Raw genomic sequence first — 20,720 nt, forward strand, 5'->3', positions numbered from 1 at the left:
GGAAAGAGTCACCATTATAAGTTAGTACAATCTGTCATTTTTAGCAATTGTACATTAACTGATTTATTTTGGATTCTTGTGGTGGCGTGGTGATCAGTGCGGTTGCCTGACAACAGCAGAGTTCCGGGTTCGAGCCCTGGCCGACCCACTGTCTTTCTGTGTGCAGTTTGCACGTTCTCTCTGTGCCTGCGTGGGTTCTCTCCAGGTGCTCCGACTTCCTCCCACAGTCCAAACACATGCAGCTTAGGTTGACTGGAGACTCTAAATTGCCTATGGGAATGTGTGGCTTTATGTCAGACATAACACTGCATTCCATGTAGCATTTTAGTGAAACGTTGTTCAAATTTACATCATCAACACAACTAGAAAAGTGGGGAGTTGTTCAGCAATCAGAGTGTAACAGGAAATTTCTCTCGTGTCTCATACAACTCATGGTTACCTCATAGCGTTCTGTGTGTGAAGTATCTAACACTGAATACAGTAAGATAGTGGCCAGAACATTAGTACTGTATCAATATTACTGGGAAAAAACATTCCTCTGTATAATTTGCTTGTGTTACTGCAGATACATCTGGTACAAGACAACATTAAACATATGTATGTATCTCTAAAATGTAAACTTCTTTACTTAACATTATGTCACTGCAATGCCACTGAAAACCACAGGCTCTATGGGCTCTATATTCCTTATTAGTTCTGGAGCCAGTTATTACTGCTGAGCTGCCACATATAACCTAGTTTCACAGACTGTGCAAGAGGGACAAAGAGTAACCTTGAATTTGTTTTGATTTTCACTTTGCCCTTAACGGTGGAAAATTAGAGGGAGACATTAGTTGGTTAGTCTTCACTCTGGCTAATCCAAACAGGCACAGAGGTGGCGGGACCTTTCCCTCTGTCACTCAATGCAGCCATGGTCTTAATTGTTTATGACTTTTAGTCTCAGTATAATTAAACGGGCGAGTTATACAAAGATCCCCCCGAAATTGTCACAGAAGGGGTAAATAGCTATAGAGACCAAAGCCATTTCATGTACCGGGCTGTAAATATGTTTATTTCTGCTGTAAAATTGGGCATTGTAACATGGGAGTCTATGGGGAATGAGTCCCTTTTGAAGCCAGCCTCAAGTGGAAGTTTGAGGAACTGCAGGTTTTAACACTGCTGCATTGGCTTAATTTCTCCACCTTAGAGGATGCTGCTTGGTTTAAACACAATTATGTGTAGCGGGCAGTAGTGCCCAGCACACAACATTGAACTTGGGATGTCTTTTTTTTTTTTTTTAAAACTAGTTCTCATATTTTAGAGGCAAAACGATTAATGAAAATTGAGTTTGTTTGTTTATTTTGCTCAGGTCACCTTCCCATCCACCCCTTCTCCACAGACACCGTCTGCCTTGCCTGGAACTTCGATGAGCTCCTGGCCATCATACGCTCCCACAGCAGTGTGGTGTGTTTCATAGCTGGACATGACCATGACGGTGGATATTGGTGTGATAAAGATACAGGAGTGCACCACCTGACATTAGAGGGAGTGATTGAGACTCCACCTAACAGCAACGCCTTTGGCACAGTCTCTGTCTATGAGGACAGAATGGTGCTAAAAGGGAGCGGGAGAATCCCAGATAGAGTGTTTCTATTCCCAGGATGCCAAAGTGACACCGTATGACATGTTCAGAGTCATCGATTAGAGAGGCATTTTCTGTTTTAGTTTCAGTTTCTTATTCAGGTTATGTAATGAAATCACTTTACTTGCCATTCTTTTAATTATATTTAAAGGGCAAGCAGGATTATTGTAAAGTAATGGAAACTAGTGTTTTTTTAGATGCGGTCTGTTATGTCCACATGGCTCAGCAGAGCAGTTACCTCAAAAAATGTATTGCACTTATGGTTGTGTTTTTTTTTTTTTTTGTTTTGTTTTTTTTAAATCCAACAAAAGTATATTTATTTTATACACTTTTTTTAAAGCTGGAAGTTGAATGATAAAATGTGCATTTTGATGCAAGAATGTTTCAGAATGAACTAATTTTCTCTGGGAATTACTGTCTTTTGCATGTTTATTGCACATAACATTCTTGTTGTGCTGTCTGGTAAGCACTGTATGGTGCAATGCAGCAAGAAAGTTGATAGTGTATTGTATCGCTAACTTCTGTATAACTTATATATTGCATAGTGATAATATGTATGATTCTGCCTGAAATAATGGCTAAATAAAGTGCATTTGAGTTTAGATTTGATGGGTCCTGACTTTGGCATCACCCTTAACCCTGGTGGTGCCAAGATAAAATATATTTTATATGATTTGTGTGGTTAAAAAAAAGACAGTAGGGACAAAAAACTAAGATTATGACCAAAGATAACTAAAACATAAATAGTAGCAAAGGGAGTATTGTAAACTGTAGGATGAGATTAGTTAAAGCTAGATTTAAGAATCTTAACTCAAGGTCTGTTTACTAATCTTTCCAAGGATTTTGTCTTCAGTGGTGTATGGAAATACAATAACAGGTAGTTGACACTCAATAGATAGACACACTCACATGTGTAGCCACTAAACTCCATTCACTGGTCAAGACTATGAAATGCAGGTAATGGTTCTGATTAATCTTGAGTTTGGTTTTGTCAAATCACTATTTGAACAAACCTTCATGGCAAATGCTATACATGATTATTGTTGACATCATCACACATCTAACAGTGGCATGACTACAACTGTGAAATGTAAAACACATTAGTACAGGGTGATTCAGATACCAAAAATCATGCAAACCAGGAGTTACAAAGCTATGGCAACACAGTAAATTACAGGAGTATGTCTACGGCTCTGTTCAGTATTTTGTTGAATCACATTGGATAAAAGAGAATGAGCTAATACAATAGGACACAGAAATATGAGATCAAGAGGGAGGTGTAATTTGTAGACTGTACGCAGATTTGCATAAACGCTAGAAACATGACATTCCGCTTTGAACTCGTGATAGGCTGTATTTCTGACACACCGTGAAGGCAGCAACGGCACAGACGTGGCTGCGGTGCAGCTGCTGCGTTCAAGTGGCGCAGTGTCCTGTCTGGAGGTAGAGAGGACGAAGTTTCTCTGCATTGCAGCCAGAGTGCTGCTGCCGGAATCTAACACCACAATGGCGACTCCCAGTCCTGACAGCAACTCTACAAGCTCCAGCAACAGCAGCATCGTAGGATCCACGTCGCACCAACTTCACCAGCAGACACAGAGCAGCAGCATGCAAGGTTTGGCAATAATGGCCTTTATTCCATATTTCAACTGGAGACATTGAAGTTAGGAAAATATAGCATGAAGCCTCCTAGAAGCTGAAACACCATAGTTAAGACAGACATAGTTATCCGTTTCCGGTGCGAACTTTCACAATAAAATACGCATTGTAGTCCACAGCAGATGTAGATCAAAACAAACACTTCATGTTTGTGAACGTTCTGTTCATGTAAATGCAAACTGCAGACTTTGGACTGGTTTTGCTATACAAGGTTATGAGTTGAACTGACAAATCAAAGCAATGTATTAATGCTAGAAAACGGACAAGGTATTTTTGCAGAAAATTAGCCAAGGCTGTGAATGAGCACGGTCAACGCTACATGTACGGTTGTTCATCATTTTCTCGGGATTTGTTGACAAACTCATCCCGACAAAGCAGTTTCGTATTCAGGCACAATATTACATTTGTGAGTGATGATATGATAGCTACACACATTAAACATAAATATTATTAAGTATGCTATCCACAGACTACAGCTGCTGTGAAAGTTTGCTGTCGTTAATGCAGAGTTTTGAATACAGCGGTGTTACGGCTGTAGTGCAGTAGCTCGGTTGTCAACACTTAGGCCTTTATTTTGAAGGATGAACTGCGCAGGTTCCGTTACAGCTCTGGCTTTATTTGCCTAGTTTTACGTAGCTTGTTCCCTGAAACTACAGGCTAGCGGGTTAGCAGTGAACATACAGGCCTGTAGTGGCACAGTAAGGTTCATAATGCTGGAGTTTGATAATTACAAAACCTAAACCATAAAGTGTGACCTTTTAACGTTTAATTCGATAAATGTCTGCCCACCGGTTTGAGTAGGACCTGGCTGCTACATGTACCACCAAGGTCCACATTGAAATGCTTCTCTGTACTTAGCCAGGCCACCGCTGACTGTAGGAAGAAAATATACAAATGATACAGTTAAATATAGCTAAGTCAGCGTTCCCACATTTCTGCTTAAATCCATTTGATGTGCTTGAGTCGTCTGACAATGTCACCGAGTTCCTTTTATTGCTTACTATTTTGTTGATACTGTTTCTGTCGAGATTTCAGCTCGTTTCAGAATATGATGGCATGAAATAAACGCCCTAGTATTTCACTACTACTGTACTGAAAGAGCTCGTCTGCAGTAACGTGACGGGATGTGCGTAAATTTCTAAGATAGATACGATGCAACTTGTACACAATCTGAACCATTATCGGACGAGCAGCCAAGCCTGGTCGAGGCCAAAACCCATATCTAGCTAAGAAATGTTTAACTATTTCTATTCGACGATTTCAGTCACAGCTGCTCTTAATACAAGGTAGCCAATTAACTTTACAGCAGTATCCGCTCACGCAAGTCATTATATAAACTGGCAGTCGTGTTGGCCTATCCATTGGTCTGCAGCTGTATTTTCTTAAAATGTTGCAGATGTCTAGTATCAATTGTTTTATCTAAACCTTACAGAAACCAATACCTGCTGGAGATGTCAAAACGAAACAGGTATTCACACTTACTTGCCTGGGTTTTAATCTGCTGTTGGAGGATATTTTTATTTGCATTGTGTTTGTTTAGTACACATCTTGTTATAGGAATTCCTTCAAATATTCCCTATCCACCCCATTGATCATTTTTGTTGTTGTAATGTCATTTTACTTTCTTTTTTTGTGAAACCTGCATTTCTTTCCCCCCCTTATATGCATGTTTTATTCAAGTTTCCATAGGCTATTAGAATGACCAGCGTGTGTCTATATTTTTGTCCTCTCCAGCTATATACATGAGAGGGTCAGAATATTAGGAACACCTCTGAATACAATTGAGTCCAGTACAACACCACCTTTAACTATGACCTCAATAATAAATATAGAATTGAATTTATACATTTATGACAATGTCACAAAAAGCTGAAACATTTTGAGCTTCAGAAATACAGATGTTAAGGTGGAAGTGTTGCATTGAAGGGCATAGAATTGTACAGGTGTGCCTAATAAAGTGGCCAATGAGTGCATCTTTGCATATGCCACTGTTGATGATGGTATGGTACTGCTGTGTGCCACTTATAAACAGTTTGTCTCAAGTGTGTGCTGTATGCCACTTTTCACCAGTGCCATAGGCCCATTCTTAGTTTTGTGCTACTTTGACTGTTGGCATACCACTGCTGTTTGCCTAGTATATGACATTTCAAAATAGGTTGGTATTCATGATCCACTGGCAGCTGCCACTCCCTACTGGCAAATGACAATTCTTACAGGCATATCACATTGCTGTAGTAATGGTATGCCTCATATGCAGCGATGGGGTTCCCAGGATTTATTCCACATCTTATGGTAAAAATATCAAATCAAATTTATATATATAGCACTTTAAAAACAACATCCAGTTGACCAAAGTACTTTACATAGACAGAATAAAATCACAATAAATAACTAAAATAAAATAGATTCAGTGCAAAAATAAAACAACTCAGACACACAGATGATACACATATAATAAATTAGATTAAAATGAATGCATCAGGCCCTACTGTGTATTAAAAGCCAAGGCAAATAAGTATGTTTTAAGCAAGGTTTGAAAGTAGTCAGGTCAGTAGCTGATCTAACATTAGAAGGTAGACTGTTCCACAATTTAGGGGCTGCAACAGTAAAAGCACGATCACCCCAGCGTTTATATCTGGCCCTAGGAACCTCTAAAAGAAACTGGTTTGAAGATCTGAGGGACCTTGTAGGTTTGTGCCAATGCACTAATTCGGTGAGGTAAGATGGTGCAAATCAAAAATATCAACATAATTCCCCATTGGCAAACAGCTGGCATTAATAACCAAAATATGTTAAGGGCTACGCTCACGATGTTAGTTGTACAGGGCTAAAAATTGTCACAGCAGCTATCTAATAAGTAGCTGGCCACTAGCTTATTTTCAGCCCATAGTAATAAGCTCAGGCTCCATTTGTTTAGGAAGAGATGGAGCTGAAACTTGTATATCAAAAAACAGACATAGAGCCAAGTCAGATTCACATTACCACATCACATAGCTAACACTAAGCTAACTTAGTTCGTTGCTGCAGTCTGAGGCCTTTTTTCAGGTCACCCTCCAATTTCTTGGTAGCAGAAGGCAGAGATATAATCACATCTTGTTAACTACACTTATTTGCTTTTTGCTGACAGTTACATGTTTGATAGAATACAAAGCTACTGTCTGCAGCTGGCTAACTTAAACTTAGCACAAAGACTGGGAACATCTGTCCAAAGGTGATCAAATCCACTGGCCAGCACCTTTAAAGGTTTCTAACCATGTTATATCTTGTTTATTTAATAATCTGTTCATATCATGGTATTAGAAATAAGGTGGATAGTGTTCATGGCATCAGTGACAGACTATCAGGATTATGCTCAAGTACAGTTTTATGGCAAAAGCCACCATTTTTCCATGGTATGTGCTGATTAAAAAGTGGAACTTGTCAGCGGAACAGATAACATGCTGTTTTTATGTGGCACATTACAGCAGTGTACCAATAACTAGCAGTGGCCTGTGCCAGTGGAACATGACTGATGTACAGTACTGTTTATAAACTGCCAGTAGGACAGCAGCAGCACACCAATAGTCAACAGTGACTTACTGCTCAGATAAAACAAGAGCGGCATCCCACAAGCCACTTTTTGATCTCAGTGTCACTTATTTTTGTTTAAACCTCAGTACAATTTATGCGAAATGTTACTGAAGTGATGACTGCAGGGGGTGATGGAGAAGAACCAAAACATTCAGTCACTCTAAAGCACCCAGCTATTGGGCTATGGACTAAACCTGTTCAAATTGACCTGCTCCTCGTTCTGCTGGGAATACAATGGAACCTCATCAACTTAGACAAACAGCTGCATGGCAGTGCACTGACCCAGACCCACCAAAATAATGGTGTTTCCTGTGCCAGCTAAAGCATATTCAGAGTAACATGCCCTGTTTTCCACTTTTAGCACTGATTCTTGCTGGGATGGTACTTGTTATTAATGACCCAGTCACACTTAAATAAGCCCTAAGAACATGTAGTAAAATATTTTTTCTTTACTTCAGGGTTTCAGATAAGCCTGTCTGGAGTTTCCCAAAGTAAGCAATAGACTCGCACACAAAGCACATTGACCTCTCCAGTTTGTGGGTACACCATAGTCTAAAGTGGTTTCCTTCACTCACTGCCTTTCAGCTCAGCCATGCTGCTGCCTACTGACTGATCTGCTTTGTTACTCAGCTCCAGATTCTTGATGTGTTTGTCACGCTCATATTGAATTGGATGAACCAGATGAAAGGAAGCCACTGTACACTATCGGAACAGCCTGTGTGGTGCTCTGGTAGTTGGGGAGTCTATCCACTGCTATGAACTGTCACAAATTCAGTTTTGGGCAAGAATGATTAATTTTCACCAGGGTTTAAAGGTTAAGGGATCTGTTTGCACTCAAGAACTGGATGAACAGGGGCATGGCAAAGAGGACCCAACACTTAAACCCAGCACTTTGCATACCAGTTACGTATATTCTAGAGGTTCATCATGTTAGAGCCACTCATAGGCCACTCACCGTGAATCAACCTAGCTGTAACATAATTTGAGTGTAATTCTACTGAATCAAGTGCTTTCTAAGTGTTGGGTCACTTTGATATCACAAGAGAACTGCTCATTTTTACAACGTTCTTAATGGGAATGTTTTGGACAGGGATTCCCATTGTCAGTATCCTGCAGTAAGGGTATTTTTGGTTCCAATGCAGCAACTTCAATATAAATAATCTGAATAAATATTTTATGAAAAGGTATTCTGTAATGCCAAAAAAAACTGGTGCAGTATCTGAGTATTGGGAACCCGTGTATACGTGGGCACTTTGCTTCAATTCAAAATGCATTTTGTGCTTCCTCTAATCTTGAGATGAGCTGGAGATAACCCAAAGGTCAGTCTGTATACAAAAACAGTTCTCAGTAGCTTAAATCTTTAATTCATGTTGATGCCACAGTTATCCTATACTCTAGTGGCCTATTATAATTGTCCAAAGCACCGTTATGTGCTGATACTTGAGTCATATGAATTTTTGTTTGGCATAAATGTCTACTTATTCCACAAGTACAGTAAAAGCTTATCTCAAGTATGTAACAACAGATGTTACGGAGGCAAAACTGGCATTTTATCACACTGTGTGGATCCTCTGTTTGCACCAGTTGGTCAAACCCACAGTGTGTGTGCATGTTGTGGGAACCTGGATCTGTGTCTCTCTTTGTCCTGTCAGGTAAACGTAAAGCTCTGAAGCTGAATTTTGCCAACCCTCCAGTGAAACCAACCTCAAGGCTCCCGCTCAATCCAACAGCTCCATCTTTCCACAACCCTCACATGTGAGTAGACACTGTCGGGATGGGCTATCACTGCAGTTATGCTCTCAGGTTTTTATCTCAGATATTACATTTTGACCAGTGTGTCCTGTTTTTCAGCAGGTCCAAGGAACAATCAAGTTGCAAACTACTGAAACTGATTTTGATGCTTTACAGCTGCATCCAGTAGCTTAGGGCACCCTGTGGAGTTACGTTTCCATTTGCTTTTTAATAAACAAAGCATATTTTGTGGATCACAGAGGTCTAAGAAACATAATGAATGCATTTTCTTCATCATTAAACATTTGCAGGGCTGATTTTATTTTTCATTTGGACCAATTTCACATCTCCATCCATGTTAGCTTACTAGCAGTCTTGTTGCTTCGCTTTATTGACACACTGCTTCATTTTTCGACATGCCATCAAATGTTGATCACTGGAATAGCAGGAAATTGTTAGGACTGTATAATAGCATATGTGCACATTTTTGTGCACTTGCATCATCAGAATCAGTGGGGTACAAAACCCCCATGGGACCACTGTTGCCACCTTATATACAAATTATTAATAGTGTTGTTAAAATATCCAATACAACATCACAACAGTATAAAACGTGTTGACAGGATGAGGATAAATCTAAAGAAGGCAGTAACAGTGAACAAGTTCAATATTTGTAGGCATCTCAATACTACAACATGGTGCTCCACTCTATCTGGTAGGCACAGCAAGAACAGCCTATGACCTCTGTTCCTACTAATACTACAGTATAAGGTAACATTAATACACAGCTGATGTCCAACAAGTTAGTTTTCACCCAGCATTAGTGAGAAACTGAAAATAACCCATCTAATAAAATGTGAGTGAAATGTGAAACTGGTTGGTCATCTAGTCTTTAACCTGCAGGCCTACCAAGCTAGAGATATCGTATGTGTTTAGGTTTAAGTTAGTACATGCATCGCCTTTTCATTCTCACCTCCTTTTGTAACTTTAAATAAGAAAGCTCAGATTTCAAAGCCAGAAGCTCTGGGATTACTAATTAAATATTAACCATACCTGTGACAAGCTAGAATGCACATTCTACTCATGGCTCTACATTGTTTCTGTCTCTCTCCTTCCCCTTCCTGTGACCTCTTCCTCTATCCTTTATATTATACATCTCCACGCTCCTCCAGAGAGCGCCTGCGGACACACAGTATCGAGTCTTCAGGGAAACTGAAGATCTCTCCAGAGCAGCATTGTGACTTCACTGCTGAGGATCTGAGAGACCTTGGGGAAATTGGTCGTGGAGCATACGGCTCCGTCAACAAGATGGTCCACAAACCCACGGGCCAGATCATGGCTGTCAAGGTGACCTGTTACACCAACAGACATGCCTTACCTCATCCAGAACACAGCTCATGTATCCATAATCCCATTCCACGTAAACGCAATAGTCCCATGACAATGTAACCCTCATACTATTGATTCCTTGACTGTGAAAATCTACCTAGCATGTGGAATCACATTGATATCATTATTAGTTTTACCTCTGTACCTTTTAAAGATATGTCAGATCTGTTGGCACTCTACTGGAACCTTGAATAGTGGTGTAACAGACAGAGTAGGATGGTAAATGGTCTTATACTTGTATAGCACTTTTCTATGCTTTACAGCACACTCAAAGCGCTTTTACACTACTTGGCCATTCACCCATTCGCACTCCCAAACACTCACACACCGGTGACATCACCGGGAGCAACTGGGGATTCAGTGTCTTGCTCAAGGACACGTCGACACGTTGACTGGACAAACCGGGAATTGAACCGCTGATCCTCCAGTTAGGAAACGACCCGCCCCACCTCCTGAGCCACAGCCGCTCACAAGGACATGTGAATAAGTCAGAAATGTAAATGTATTGTTGCCTTGACTGTCCCACAGAGGATTCGCTCCACTGTGGATGAGAAGGAGCAGAAGCAGCTACTGATGGATCTCGACGTGGTGATGAGGAGTAGTGACTGTCCCTACATTGTTCAGTTCTACGGCGCTCTCTTCAGAGAGGTCTGACAAACCCTCCCAGTCCTCACAGTCTTGTGTTTGCTCATGCTTTACATTTTAAAATGATCTGTGTTTAGTTGTAACTGTTGCACATTATGGAATCTGTCATTATGAGTAAGATGTAAAGTATCACTGTAAACTTCTTGATGGTCAGTCCCTACAGATTCCAGCACAAAGTGTAGATGTTATTGGAAAGTGAGTTTAACTGAGGAAACTAACATATGACTCTTGGTTTCAGGGGGACTGTTGGATTTGTATGGAACTTATGTCTACCTCATTAGACAAATTCTACAAATATGTATATTGTGCATTAGATGACGTCATTCCAGAGGAAATATTAGGCAAAATAACATTAGCGGTTAGTAGATGATTCTTTTTTTACTTCCCCACTTTTGATTTCAGTGCATCTTTAAAAAATGACCAGAAGTGATAGAAGTGTTTTACTTTGTCTCCAACAGACCGTTAAAGCACTGAACCACTTAAAAGAAAACTTGAAAATAATCCACAGAGGTAAGTTTTTTATGTTGTCTGTGAATTTTGCTTCATCAGTATTTATACCCCAGCTAAACTGCTGAGTCTCTGTCTTAGGCTCCACCCTTTTATAACCTAACTCACCTAGCAGAGAAAGCTAACTTGGCTACAAATCCTGTACAACCAACCACCATGGGGCAGACTTTAACTTTCCAGCCATGGTCATCTGCCTCCATGGCTAACTCTGGGCATTTCAGTTTCTTCTTCTCATACGCTGTATCTACAGTGGCCTCCCATGGAACTGTAAGCTTGATAAAATACGTAGTATGCCAGGCTTCTGACCACAACACAAGGTCTGGTCTGAAGTTAGTGCTGACTGTCTCCTCGAGAGCTATGAGCTGATTCCCTAATCCTCAATCCTATCATTACTTTTTGAGTTATGTTATGAACAAATAAACAAACAAACCAATCTCTGGCTCCCCAGTTCTCTGCACCAAGTGTTCACTGAGCTAGCAGGACAAAAGAAGAATCATGTGTTGAAACACATCACTGACATTGTTAATGCGTCTTGTAAGTCACCAAACAACTGTCTTGCCTTATCAGAGCATGTAAATGATGTAAATCTGCTTTATTCGCCTCAGCAGGGGACTCATAGATTGATCACATTGTATTTACACCAATTCGAAGCTTCACTTTGTTGTGTTGTTGGTTTTACAAGCTGGAAAAATAGAAACAAGCTGCCCGATCAGTCATGGTCAGTCAGTTTGATTATCAGAAGTTGGGCCCACACTGATCCAATAGAGTCATACTGTTTCTACTGAGCCACCGGACTTGTCTCAACAATGGCTGTGATCACCACACGCTGGTTAAGCAATCCAACATCCCTCAAAATTGACATTATATAGTGAGACATATATATTAACTGAGATTTTATTAGCTGCATTTTGCCCTTGTGTTGGCAGCAAAGTGAAAATGACTTTGTCAAAACAAGTGTTAATGAGGGATTGAATCCATCACAGGAACCTTGAATAGTGGTGTAACAGACAGAGTAGGATGGTAAAAGGTCTTATACTTGTATAGCACTTTTCTATGCTTTACAGCACACTCAAAGCGCTTTTACACTACTTGGCCATTCACCCATTTGCACTCCCAAACACGTCACACACCAGTGACATCACCGGGAGCAACTGGGGTTCAGTGTCTTGCTCAAGGACACCTCGACACGTTGACTGGACAAACCGGGAATTGAACCGCTAATCCTCCAGTTAGGAAACGACCCGCTCTACCTCCTGAGCCACAGCCGCTCACAAGGACATGTGAATAAGTCAGAAATGTAAATGTATTGTTGCCTTGACTGTCCCACAGAGGATTCGCTCCACTGTGGATGAGAAGGAGCAGAAGCAGCTACTGATGGATCTCGACGTGGTGATGAGGAGTAGTGACTGTCCCTACATTGTTCAGTTCTACGGCGCTCTCTTCAGAGAGGTCTGACAAACCCTCCCAGTCCTCACAGTCTTGTGTTTGCTCATGCTTTACATTTTAAAATGATCTGTGTTTAGTTGTAACTGTTGCACATTATGGAATCTGTCATTATGAGTAAGATGTAAAGTATCACTGTAAACTTCTTGATGGTCAGTCCCTACAGATTCCAGCACAAAGTGTAGAGGTTATTGTAAAGTGAGTTTAACTGAGGAAACTAACATATGACTCTTGGTTTCAGGGGGACTGTTGGATTTGTATGGAACTTATGTCTACCTCATTAGACAAATTCTACAAATATGTATATTGTGCATTAGATGACGTCATTCCAGAGGAAATATTAGGCAAAATAACATTAGCGGTTAGTAGATGATTCTTTTTTTACTTCCCCACTTTTGATTTCAGTGCATCTTTAAAAAATGACCAGAAGTGATAGAAGTGTTTTACTTTGTCTCCAACAGACCGTTAAAGCACTGAACCACTTAAAAGAAAACTTGAAAATAATCCACAGAGGTAAGTTTTTTATGTTGTCTGTGAATTTTGCTTCATCAGTATTTATACCCAATAGTGGCCTTGCTGGAATGTTGAGTTTTTCGTGAACATCTCTTAAAAAGGCCTTGGCAATATCAAAATGCTCATATTGGAATTTGTGAAAACTTGCATCCAGAACCTGAAATCAGACAAATTTAGTGAATTTCACATTGAATGAGTCCTTTTCCGTCATTGTAGACATCAAACCTTCCAACATTCTAATGGACCGAAAGGGTAATATCAAGCTGTGTGATTTTGGCATCAGCGGTCAGCTGGTGGACTCCATAGCCAAGACCAGAGATGCAGGCTGTAGGCCTTACATGGCGGTAAGAAACGAACATATTTCAGCAGTGTTTTTATACACTTAAAGGTACACAGCTGAATCAACACCTCTCTGAAAAAGTTGGAACAAAAACTGAACGCTGTCACCCTCATGCAGGAGGATTTATTTCAGGAGTGTTAGATTAGATGGACTTAGTTTTAGCCTAAAGACCCATTCTTTTCAAAATTTGTTTTTCTTGTTTTTAAACCCCAGAAATGCCTGCCATCCACTATACTGACTGCTGTACAGTTTGTATATACTTTATCACTAACAGGCTGTTTTTATATTTTTCTGCTAAAGGGGGCGGGTGTCAGTGTGCATCCCTGAAAGGTTCAAAGGTGGACAGGCATACAGAATTTATGACACCACAAACCTGAAGATATCTGCAGGTTTCAGGAGTGTGGTGAGAAACCTGAAACCTCTGGTCTCAGAGCAGCCAGAAGTAACTTTTCAGTGATCAGATAAACCTGAGTGTTCAGTTTATGGATGTAAACAGGACCCGGAGCTTCTTTCCACAGTTTATTTATTTACTGTTTAATGTTATCTTAGGTGAGACATGTACCATTGTTGGGGTATTAAAAGCTATGTTTGCAGTAGCTTAACTGACTGCTAACATTTAGTCTATTGCTCTGACCCAGTCTTCTGGTTTTATGCTGTAGATAATGTTTTGGATCGATTGAGAAACGATACTGACATGCTATCAAACTCTCAGCCAGACTGTAAATACATCTGCGCATTTAGACTGCTATTATACAGTTAAGGCTCCATATTAACAATGTAAAACCACTACAGCTGTGTTAGCCACCAGTCACAAGCTAACAGCTAATGTTATACAAAATCAAGATGTTAACTACACTTAACAGGCATCTGCCAATCGCTGATTTGGTGACGAACAGGCTCCAGACCAGAGTCGGGGTCTGAGCGAAATTCAAACATATCCCACTGACACATTGCAATTTTCCCTCCTGTCATCATATCCTAATGCACAGTGATTTCACTGATCTATCTGCTGGAGACTGCTTGATGCCTGGGATCATTGGGATATATTTTACTAGCCATGAATCTTGGAATTTACAATGAAAGGCAAAGACCAGACATGTTTTTAGGCCCTTGTCTGAGTTTTATTCAACATTTGTGTGAAAACTCTGTTAAAGTATATACTGTTCATAACAGAGTATTTGTATATGCCTTAAAACATCTCTGGAGGGGATCTTTTAAGCTTGATGTGGTTGTACTAACCTCAGGTGCTGTATTTTTCTCCACATCCTCTTGTCACAGTGCAGCAGCAGGAGGGAAAATATATCCACAAAACCTGGTGCAGTCAAAAAATTCCACTTTTACATTGGCACTGGTGGATGTCAGGCAAGCTCACATGAACGCAGAACGTCCTGGAGATTATGACCATTCAAGGAAATCCTTAAACTATCATGTAATACTTTATTTTGGTAGAAAAAAAGTTTGCAAGCGAGCATATGCGAAACGTGTAAAACACATAGAAATACTAGAACATATGTACACCTCGTTTTTTGAGCTTTAGGTCATGACTAAGATGATAATGCACCATTGTAACATTGTAAATAAGTCAGAAAACAAGGAAAAGCATGCCATGGGCCCTTTAAAGTGGAAAACAAGGCTCAAGTTTCCATGCCAGTAAACTGCATCTTTGCCAGATTCCACCTCTGCCCTCTATGTGGACAGGGCAAATAAAAATGGCCCTTCTAGGGCTCAGAGAAGTATCTCAGTATCAGAGCCTTTATTTGTGCGTTTTCAGCCTGAAAGGATAGACCCCAGTGCTTCCAGACAAGGCTATGATGTCCGCTCTGATGTGTGGAGTCTGGGAATCACCCTGGTAAGACTAATAATTTTGTCAGCTTGAACTATGAAACATTTGTTGTTTGTACCATGTGTCTGAGTAAGGTTGAATCTACTTTTGCTGCAATGGGATCAATCAACTCAGTCTCTTAAAGCCCCTGGTTTGTGTTTGCTTTCAGTACGAGCTGGCCACAGGAAGGTTTCCGTACCCCAAGTGGAATAGTGTTTTCGATCAGCTGACACAAGTGGTGAAAGGAGAGCCTCCTCAGCTCAGCAACTCGGAGGAGAGGCAGTTCTCCCCCAAGTTCATCAACTTTGTCAACCTATGGTAAGCACCAGAACATTCAGGCACACATCTGCTAACATATGAGAGGCTTCTGTGTAAAATACAGCACACATGGCTGAGTATTAAAGTTCTCATTTGGCCTCGGAAATTGTAGTCTGAGAAAAACAAATTAACATCCACTTCCTAGCGTTTTCCAGAGCTACTCATCTTTTTAATATGCATTTACAGTATAGATAAAACAAAGATAATAGAAAACGGTCAGTTTAATTTTAAGAATTATCTTGGGACTCATCCAGAACTGAACAGTTCAGTAGTTGGTTTCAGTTGCTTCTGTTTCTGGCCATATAACATGGAATTCTTGCCCCTCCCCCCAGTGCTGATGGTGTTTGATAGTTTTTACTCCTTTTCTTTTCAGCCTTACAAAGGATGAATCAAAAAGGCCAAAGTACAAGGAGCTTCTGGTAAGTTCTCGTACAGTCCTTTGGCTTTTACATGCATTTCCCACATCACTAAAGATCACTAAAGATCTACAACACATGCACATGTTCTGAGTATCTTAATGTTGCTGTGACTGGTGTTGAAAAAGGTCATAAAAAGGCCACGGTGCTGCAAGAGCTAAACAGTTTATGCAGAGTCAGTGGATCAAGTAAGAATAAGAATTATCACCCACTTGTGCAGGTGCGACTCTACGGGGCCTTCGAGCTTAGACTGGCTCACTGGTTTTGTTATCCTACCATCAAACTCAGTTTGCAGCAGCATGAGGAAGCTGTTTTCACTGGCACAGGAAACCTATTGTACACCATTTTAGCCATTGTATACATCATTTTAGCAATAAGCTGCTAAATATACTGAGGTGTCTAGCAAGCTAAATTTGCTAGTGAACAAAATATTTTATTTAAGAAATAGAAGTGACCAAAACAAAGCTAAAAGGAGAGACTGAATATTTGTCTTGGATGTCTCAGGGGCCTAGAAATGGGTGTCCAAATCAGTGTACGCTGAAGGTATAAATGGTTTGCTAACCCTTTTGCTGTAAGAAATTTATAAGGTTATAACATGATGGGATTTAGTTTTTTGTTTATTCTGCTGTCCCCAAGTGGCAAAAAAAAAGAATCAGTGTCAATTTTGCTACAGCTACAAACATATATTGTGTGAGGATTTGGGATATACTGTGTCTCAAATGAGCTGGAACACCGACTATGTAAAGTTCTGTGTATGTTTCCCTCAGAAACATCCCTTCATTCTGATGTATGAAGAGCGTTTCGTGGACGTCGCCAGTTACGTATGTCGCATCCTTGATCAGATCCCCACCTCTCCCATCTCTCCTATGTATGTGGACTGACTGAGTTAAGCGGGGTGGGTTGGTAGGTTGGTGGGGGGTGACGAAGCTTTGTGATGTGTCGCTTTGACATCTTAGCCCCCAGAGTTGGGTAGAATCACCTGTATATTCACATGTTCCCAGAACAAAGGAACAAAGTCCAATTTGCCCAGTGCAATGAGGTAACAGCAAAGCCTCCCACCTCCCATCACCTCATGTAAAGAAAGTGACGCCCAAAATATTATCATCCATTTTCAGCCAGAAAAACTTGAAGACATAACATTGTCTTAGTAAAAAGCAATGCATCTTTTTATGTGAGGAAAAATGAATAGAGTATACATATATTGTGTATATATATACTTGAACGCATTGTAAACAAATACAGAATCTACCAAATAAAATGTTGAACAGCAATGCTTATGACATACGAACAAAAATAGCCACCTGTTTGATTATACATTGTGTACTGTATGTATGCATATGTGTGTTCATTGATATATACTGAGAGACCTATTGTCTAAACACACATGCACACACTCTTTTTACACAGTTTGCTGCCGGCACCTTCACTCATGGTAAATGAATGAGTATGCAAAAGTGTTTCCGTCTGGAAAGCTCGTGAAAATGGTAGTGTGGCTTTATTTTTTTTTATGCAATCTGTGAGAGTTTGTATTGACATGTGACTGGGACAAGATAGATCTGTCACATCCACTAGTAGCCCCAGCCCATACCTTCCATGTATTATCATTACATTCAAGTCAAAGCGCTAAACATCTGGTTTTCCAAAAGATAAATCCCTGGCAAGCTTTCAGAAGTCCAGTAGGTCACTTAACAATGCTTAGCACAGATTGAAAGGTGTTTGCAAAGTCCTTAAAGCATCTGTCCATGCAGATTATATTCTGTACACTCCACAACTGGGGAAAAAGCAAACAAAAAAATCATTGACCCTTGTCTGACATTACAATCCAATTTCCCAGTCCAAAAAAAAGATGTTAGTTGGAAATATACAGTTGTTCTTCAGTGGCATTATAGTTAATTTGAGTCCATAAATATTAAACTGATCAAATCTCCTGAAAGCACTGAAGAGGATTAGGGCCACTGTAAAGTTATATTATTTTCCTCAGAATTCCGACTTTAACGCTGACTTTTGCATCTCATGTCCACCGGGTGTGGCTGCATTACGTTCCATCTCCAGTGTGGTTTTGTCCCATTGTCTGTGCGGTTTCTTCCTCCACCGTCTGCATCTGCTGAGCGGCTCGTTGTGGTGCTGATTTTATGTGTAGGCTATTTTCCGTTGTTTTGGAGCTTGTACAATAAGTAGACTGTGTACTTACATTGCTTCTTTTTAGTCTGTTTTAATGGTGGTGGTTCTTATTTCCTACTTTGCTGTGTTGTACCCGAGCATACAAAGACTACAGTTAATGGTTAGATTTAATTTAACGGTTATGTTAAGTCGTTCCGAAACATGGGTCACAGATCTTGGCTGTGTTTTAGCTGCTAAAAATACCTTCATTATAATTATGTATGTTTTCCATACAGTGCCTGATTGGTGGGTGCAGCCTTGTCAGAAGCATCCCAGACCCGGCATCCATCAAAAATAGATTAGATCTGTATCTTTAGCCAATAAGTGCGGATGCATTAGAGACGGAAAGCAGCTGCACCCGGTGGAATCACACCCATTTACTAGACTGGCAGCAGTCAGCACCGACGACTGCATCGCAGATGCAGCAATGCAACACAGCCGCATCCGGTGGAAATCTGGAATTAAAAGTTTCAGAATTCTGAGAAAAGAGTAAGAACTCAAATATTTTACACTACATTGGTTAAAAAAACCTTTAATTGTGTTGTGGACAATATTTTTAAAATTCATATTGACAGAAGTGTTTGCAAATTCTTGAAATACTTCAAAACTGTGAAGAAGTGTTAAATAACCTTCTGCGTTTTTTGTTGATTTATCTTTTGGGGTGAAAAAGGTGCTAATTTCTAAGACTTCCATGTAATAATAATAGATGAGAGAACCAAACTGGGGCTAAGCCGATGCTACATTGCCTGATGTAAAGTTACTTTAGGACATTATGTCCCTCGATGTAAATGTGTATGTATATAGTACATCTAATCTGCTGTTCCTGGCAGGTCCTGCTTGACAGTTAAGGCTCAGATCTTAGAGAGATGATCAAGTCAAGCAGTGACATCTGTGTCCTGGGGGGCAGAAAGAAAATATGTCTGTATGTTTCAGTTTGAGAATGAGCCTTAATGCTCCTCAGCAGCCTGTCATAGCACTGTACAGTTCAACTACTCATCCACACTGATCACAGATCCACCATACTGCCATACAAAAACAAACAACACTAACGACAATGTAAAAGTCCTGGCTAAATGATACCTGTAAATGCTGCTAACTGACATGCTGTCCATCAACCACACAACTGTCAGGAGAGGAGGATAGTTACTGCTCTTTGACCCCTAAGGTCACATGAACTTAGCATGTTCCTCCGTGACTTGGCATGTTTTTCTGGCTTGCACTGATGACGGGATGTTTTCCCGCTGAACCATGCGTTATATTCATGGATGCAACTCCATAGTCTAAAATACAGTCCCTCACCTATCTTCCTCCACTGGCGCTGATATACTATTATACTGGGAGAGGTGAAGGGCAAGCTGCAACTTTGAGGCTACTGAGAGTCATCCTCCGCCATTCCCTCTGAGAAAGCCACATTTACCAAGCGGTGTCGCTTACCCGCAGAATAGACATTAGTGGGCAAACATCATACAGCTTGTATGGATCTGTATGGATGGTGGACCTTCAACACTGGGAGACTGTAGAGACTGTAATGTAATTATTTTACAGTGTATCCAGTCCAACGTAGCAAACACTAATAATGTAATGTGATTCAATGTGATATAGTTTATACGATAATAAACGAAGAATATACAGTAAGTTGAGGAAGGGGTTGTCACATAATTTAAGGTCCGTTGGATGATACTTTATGTCTGCTGGAGTATTACTCTTATTGTTATTCTTACAGTTTAATGTGGGGAAAAACTACTTTTAAATTTCTTTTCATCACTTGTGGATATTGTTACAGGTTTTTATTGTACTTGTGGTATTTCCCTCCATTATAGGCTTTATTACATTAAGTTTCATTACATTAAAGGGACACTCCAAATGATTTTAGTATTGTACTTTAATAAAGTTGGGAGTCTTGTAGAGGCAGATTGTTTGGCTTTTTTTTTTTTTTTTGGATGCAAAAGAGGCCAAAATATCCTGCCCTAGCAGCTGTTCATACAGCGTAAGATCGAACACAGAGAACTCATAATATCAAGGTTATTTTTTAGACGACTGTTTTAACAGGCTGATTCGTACATGATGAGTAAACCGAACTTCCTATAAAATCAGAGGAGGCCTCTACAGATGTTAGTCATGTTGGAAAATGGCCACAACTTTTGGCATTATTCGTTAAAGACAAATTTGTTGAATACTTGTGGCTTACTAGGGAAGGTGAAACATTACAGACGAGGCGGTGGAGATGCACTCTCCACAGCTCAGCAGGAGGATTCTGTCAGCCTTTAACTGTAATGCAAGATGGGGCAAACCCCTGAGAAAGCTCACAGTCTCATTTGACGCAACAGGAGGTGCTGTTTCACTGCAGAGTCTCTAGATCTGTTGTTCTATCATGGGAGGTTTGCAGGAAGCTAACTAACCACTGGTGAATAGGAACCTCCCGGGTACATGTTGTATAAATTGCAATTTACAAGAATGTTCATATTAGATTATAAGATAATATTAAGGGCAATGAATATTATATTGTATCTTTATCAAGGGTTACAAATAAAGTTCCCATGGAAAAGATTAAAACCCTGTATTGTGTGCTTCTTGTGAATTGGACAT

At 40.2% G+C, this 20,720-nt stretch overlaps 2 protein-coding genes across 2 annotated transcripts in view; both read left to right on the forward strand.

Moving 5' to 3' along the window:
- adprm (ADP-ribose/CDP-alcohol diphosphatase, manganese-dependent) overlaps nt 1–2,223 on the forward strand; it is a 3,742-nt gene extending 1,519 nt beyond the window's left edge. Inside the window, exons 3-4 of the mRNA XM_020611696.1 lie at nt 7–20; nt 1,349–2,223. Of these exons, the coding sequence (XP_020467352.1) occupies nt 7–20; nt 1,349–1,662 (328 nt within the window). The 3' untranslated portion in view covers nt 1,663–2,223. The remainder of the gene's footprint in view (nt 1–6; nt 21–1,348) is intronic.
- Nucleotides 2,224–2,923: 700 nt separating this feature from the next.
- On the forward strand, nt 2,924–17,262 carry map2k4b (mitogen-activated protein kinase kinase 4b). Its single transcript, XM_020611715.1, has 13 exons — nt 2,924–3,236; nt 4,713–4,748; nt 7,309–7,341; nt 8,503–8,605; nt 9,754–9,928; nt 10,499–10,618; nt 10,854–10,973; nt 11,074–11,125; nt 13,295–13,422; nt 15,190–15,267; nt 15,410–15,558; nt 15,932–15,977; nt 16,742–17,262. The coding sequence occupies exons 1-13, from the start codon at nt 3,128–3,130 to the stop codon at nt 16,853–16,855; spliced, it is 1,263 nt and encodes a 420-aa protein (XP_020467371.1). The 5' UTR covers nt 2,924–3,127; the 3' UTR covers nt 16,856–17,262.
- The last annotated feature ends 3,458 nt before the right edge of the window (nt 17,263–20,720 follow it).

The sequence above is a fragment of the Monopterus albus genome, unplaced genomic scaffold, assembly GCF_001952655.1.
Source record: "Monopterus albus unplaced genomic scaffold, M_albus_1.0 scaffold117.1, whole genome shotgun sequence".
NCBI classification, from domain to species: domain Eukaryota; kingdom Metazoa; phylum Chordata; class Actinopteri; order Synbranchiformes; family Synbranchidae; genus Monopterus; species Monopterus albus.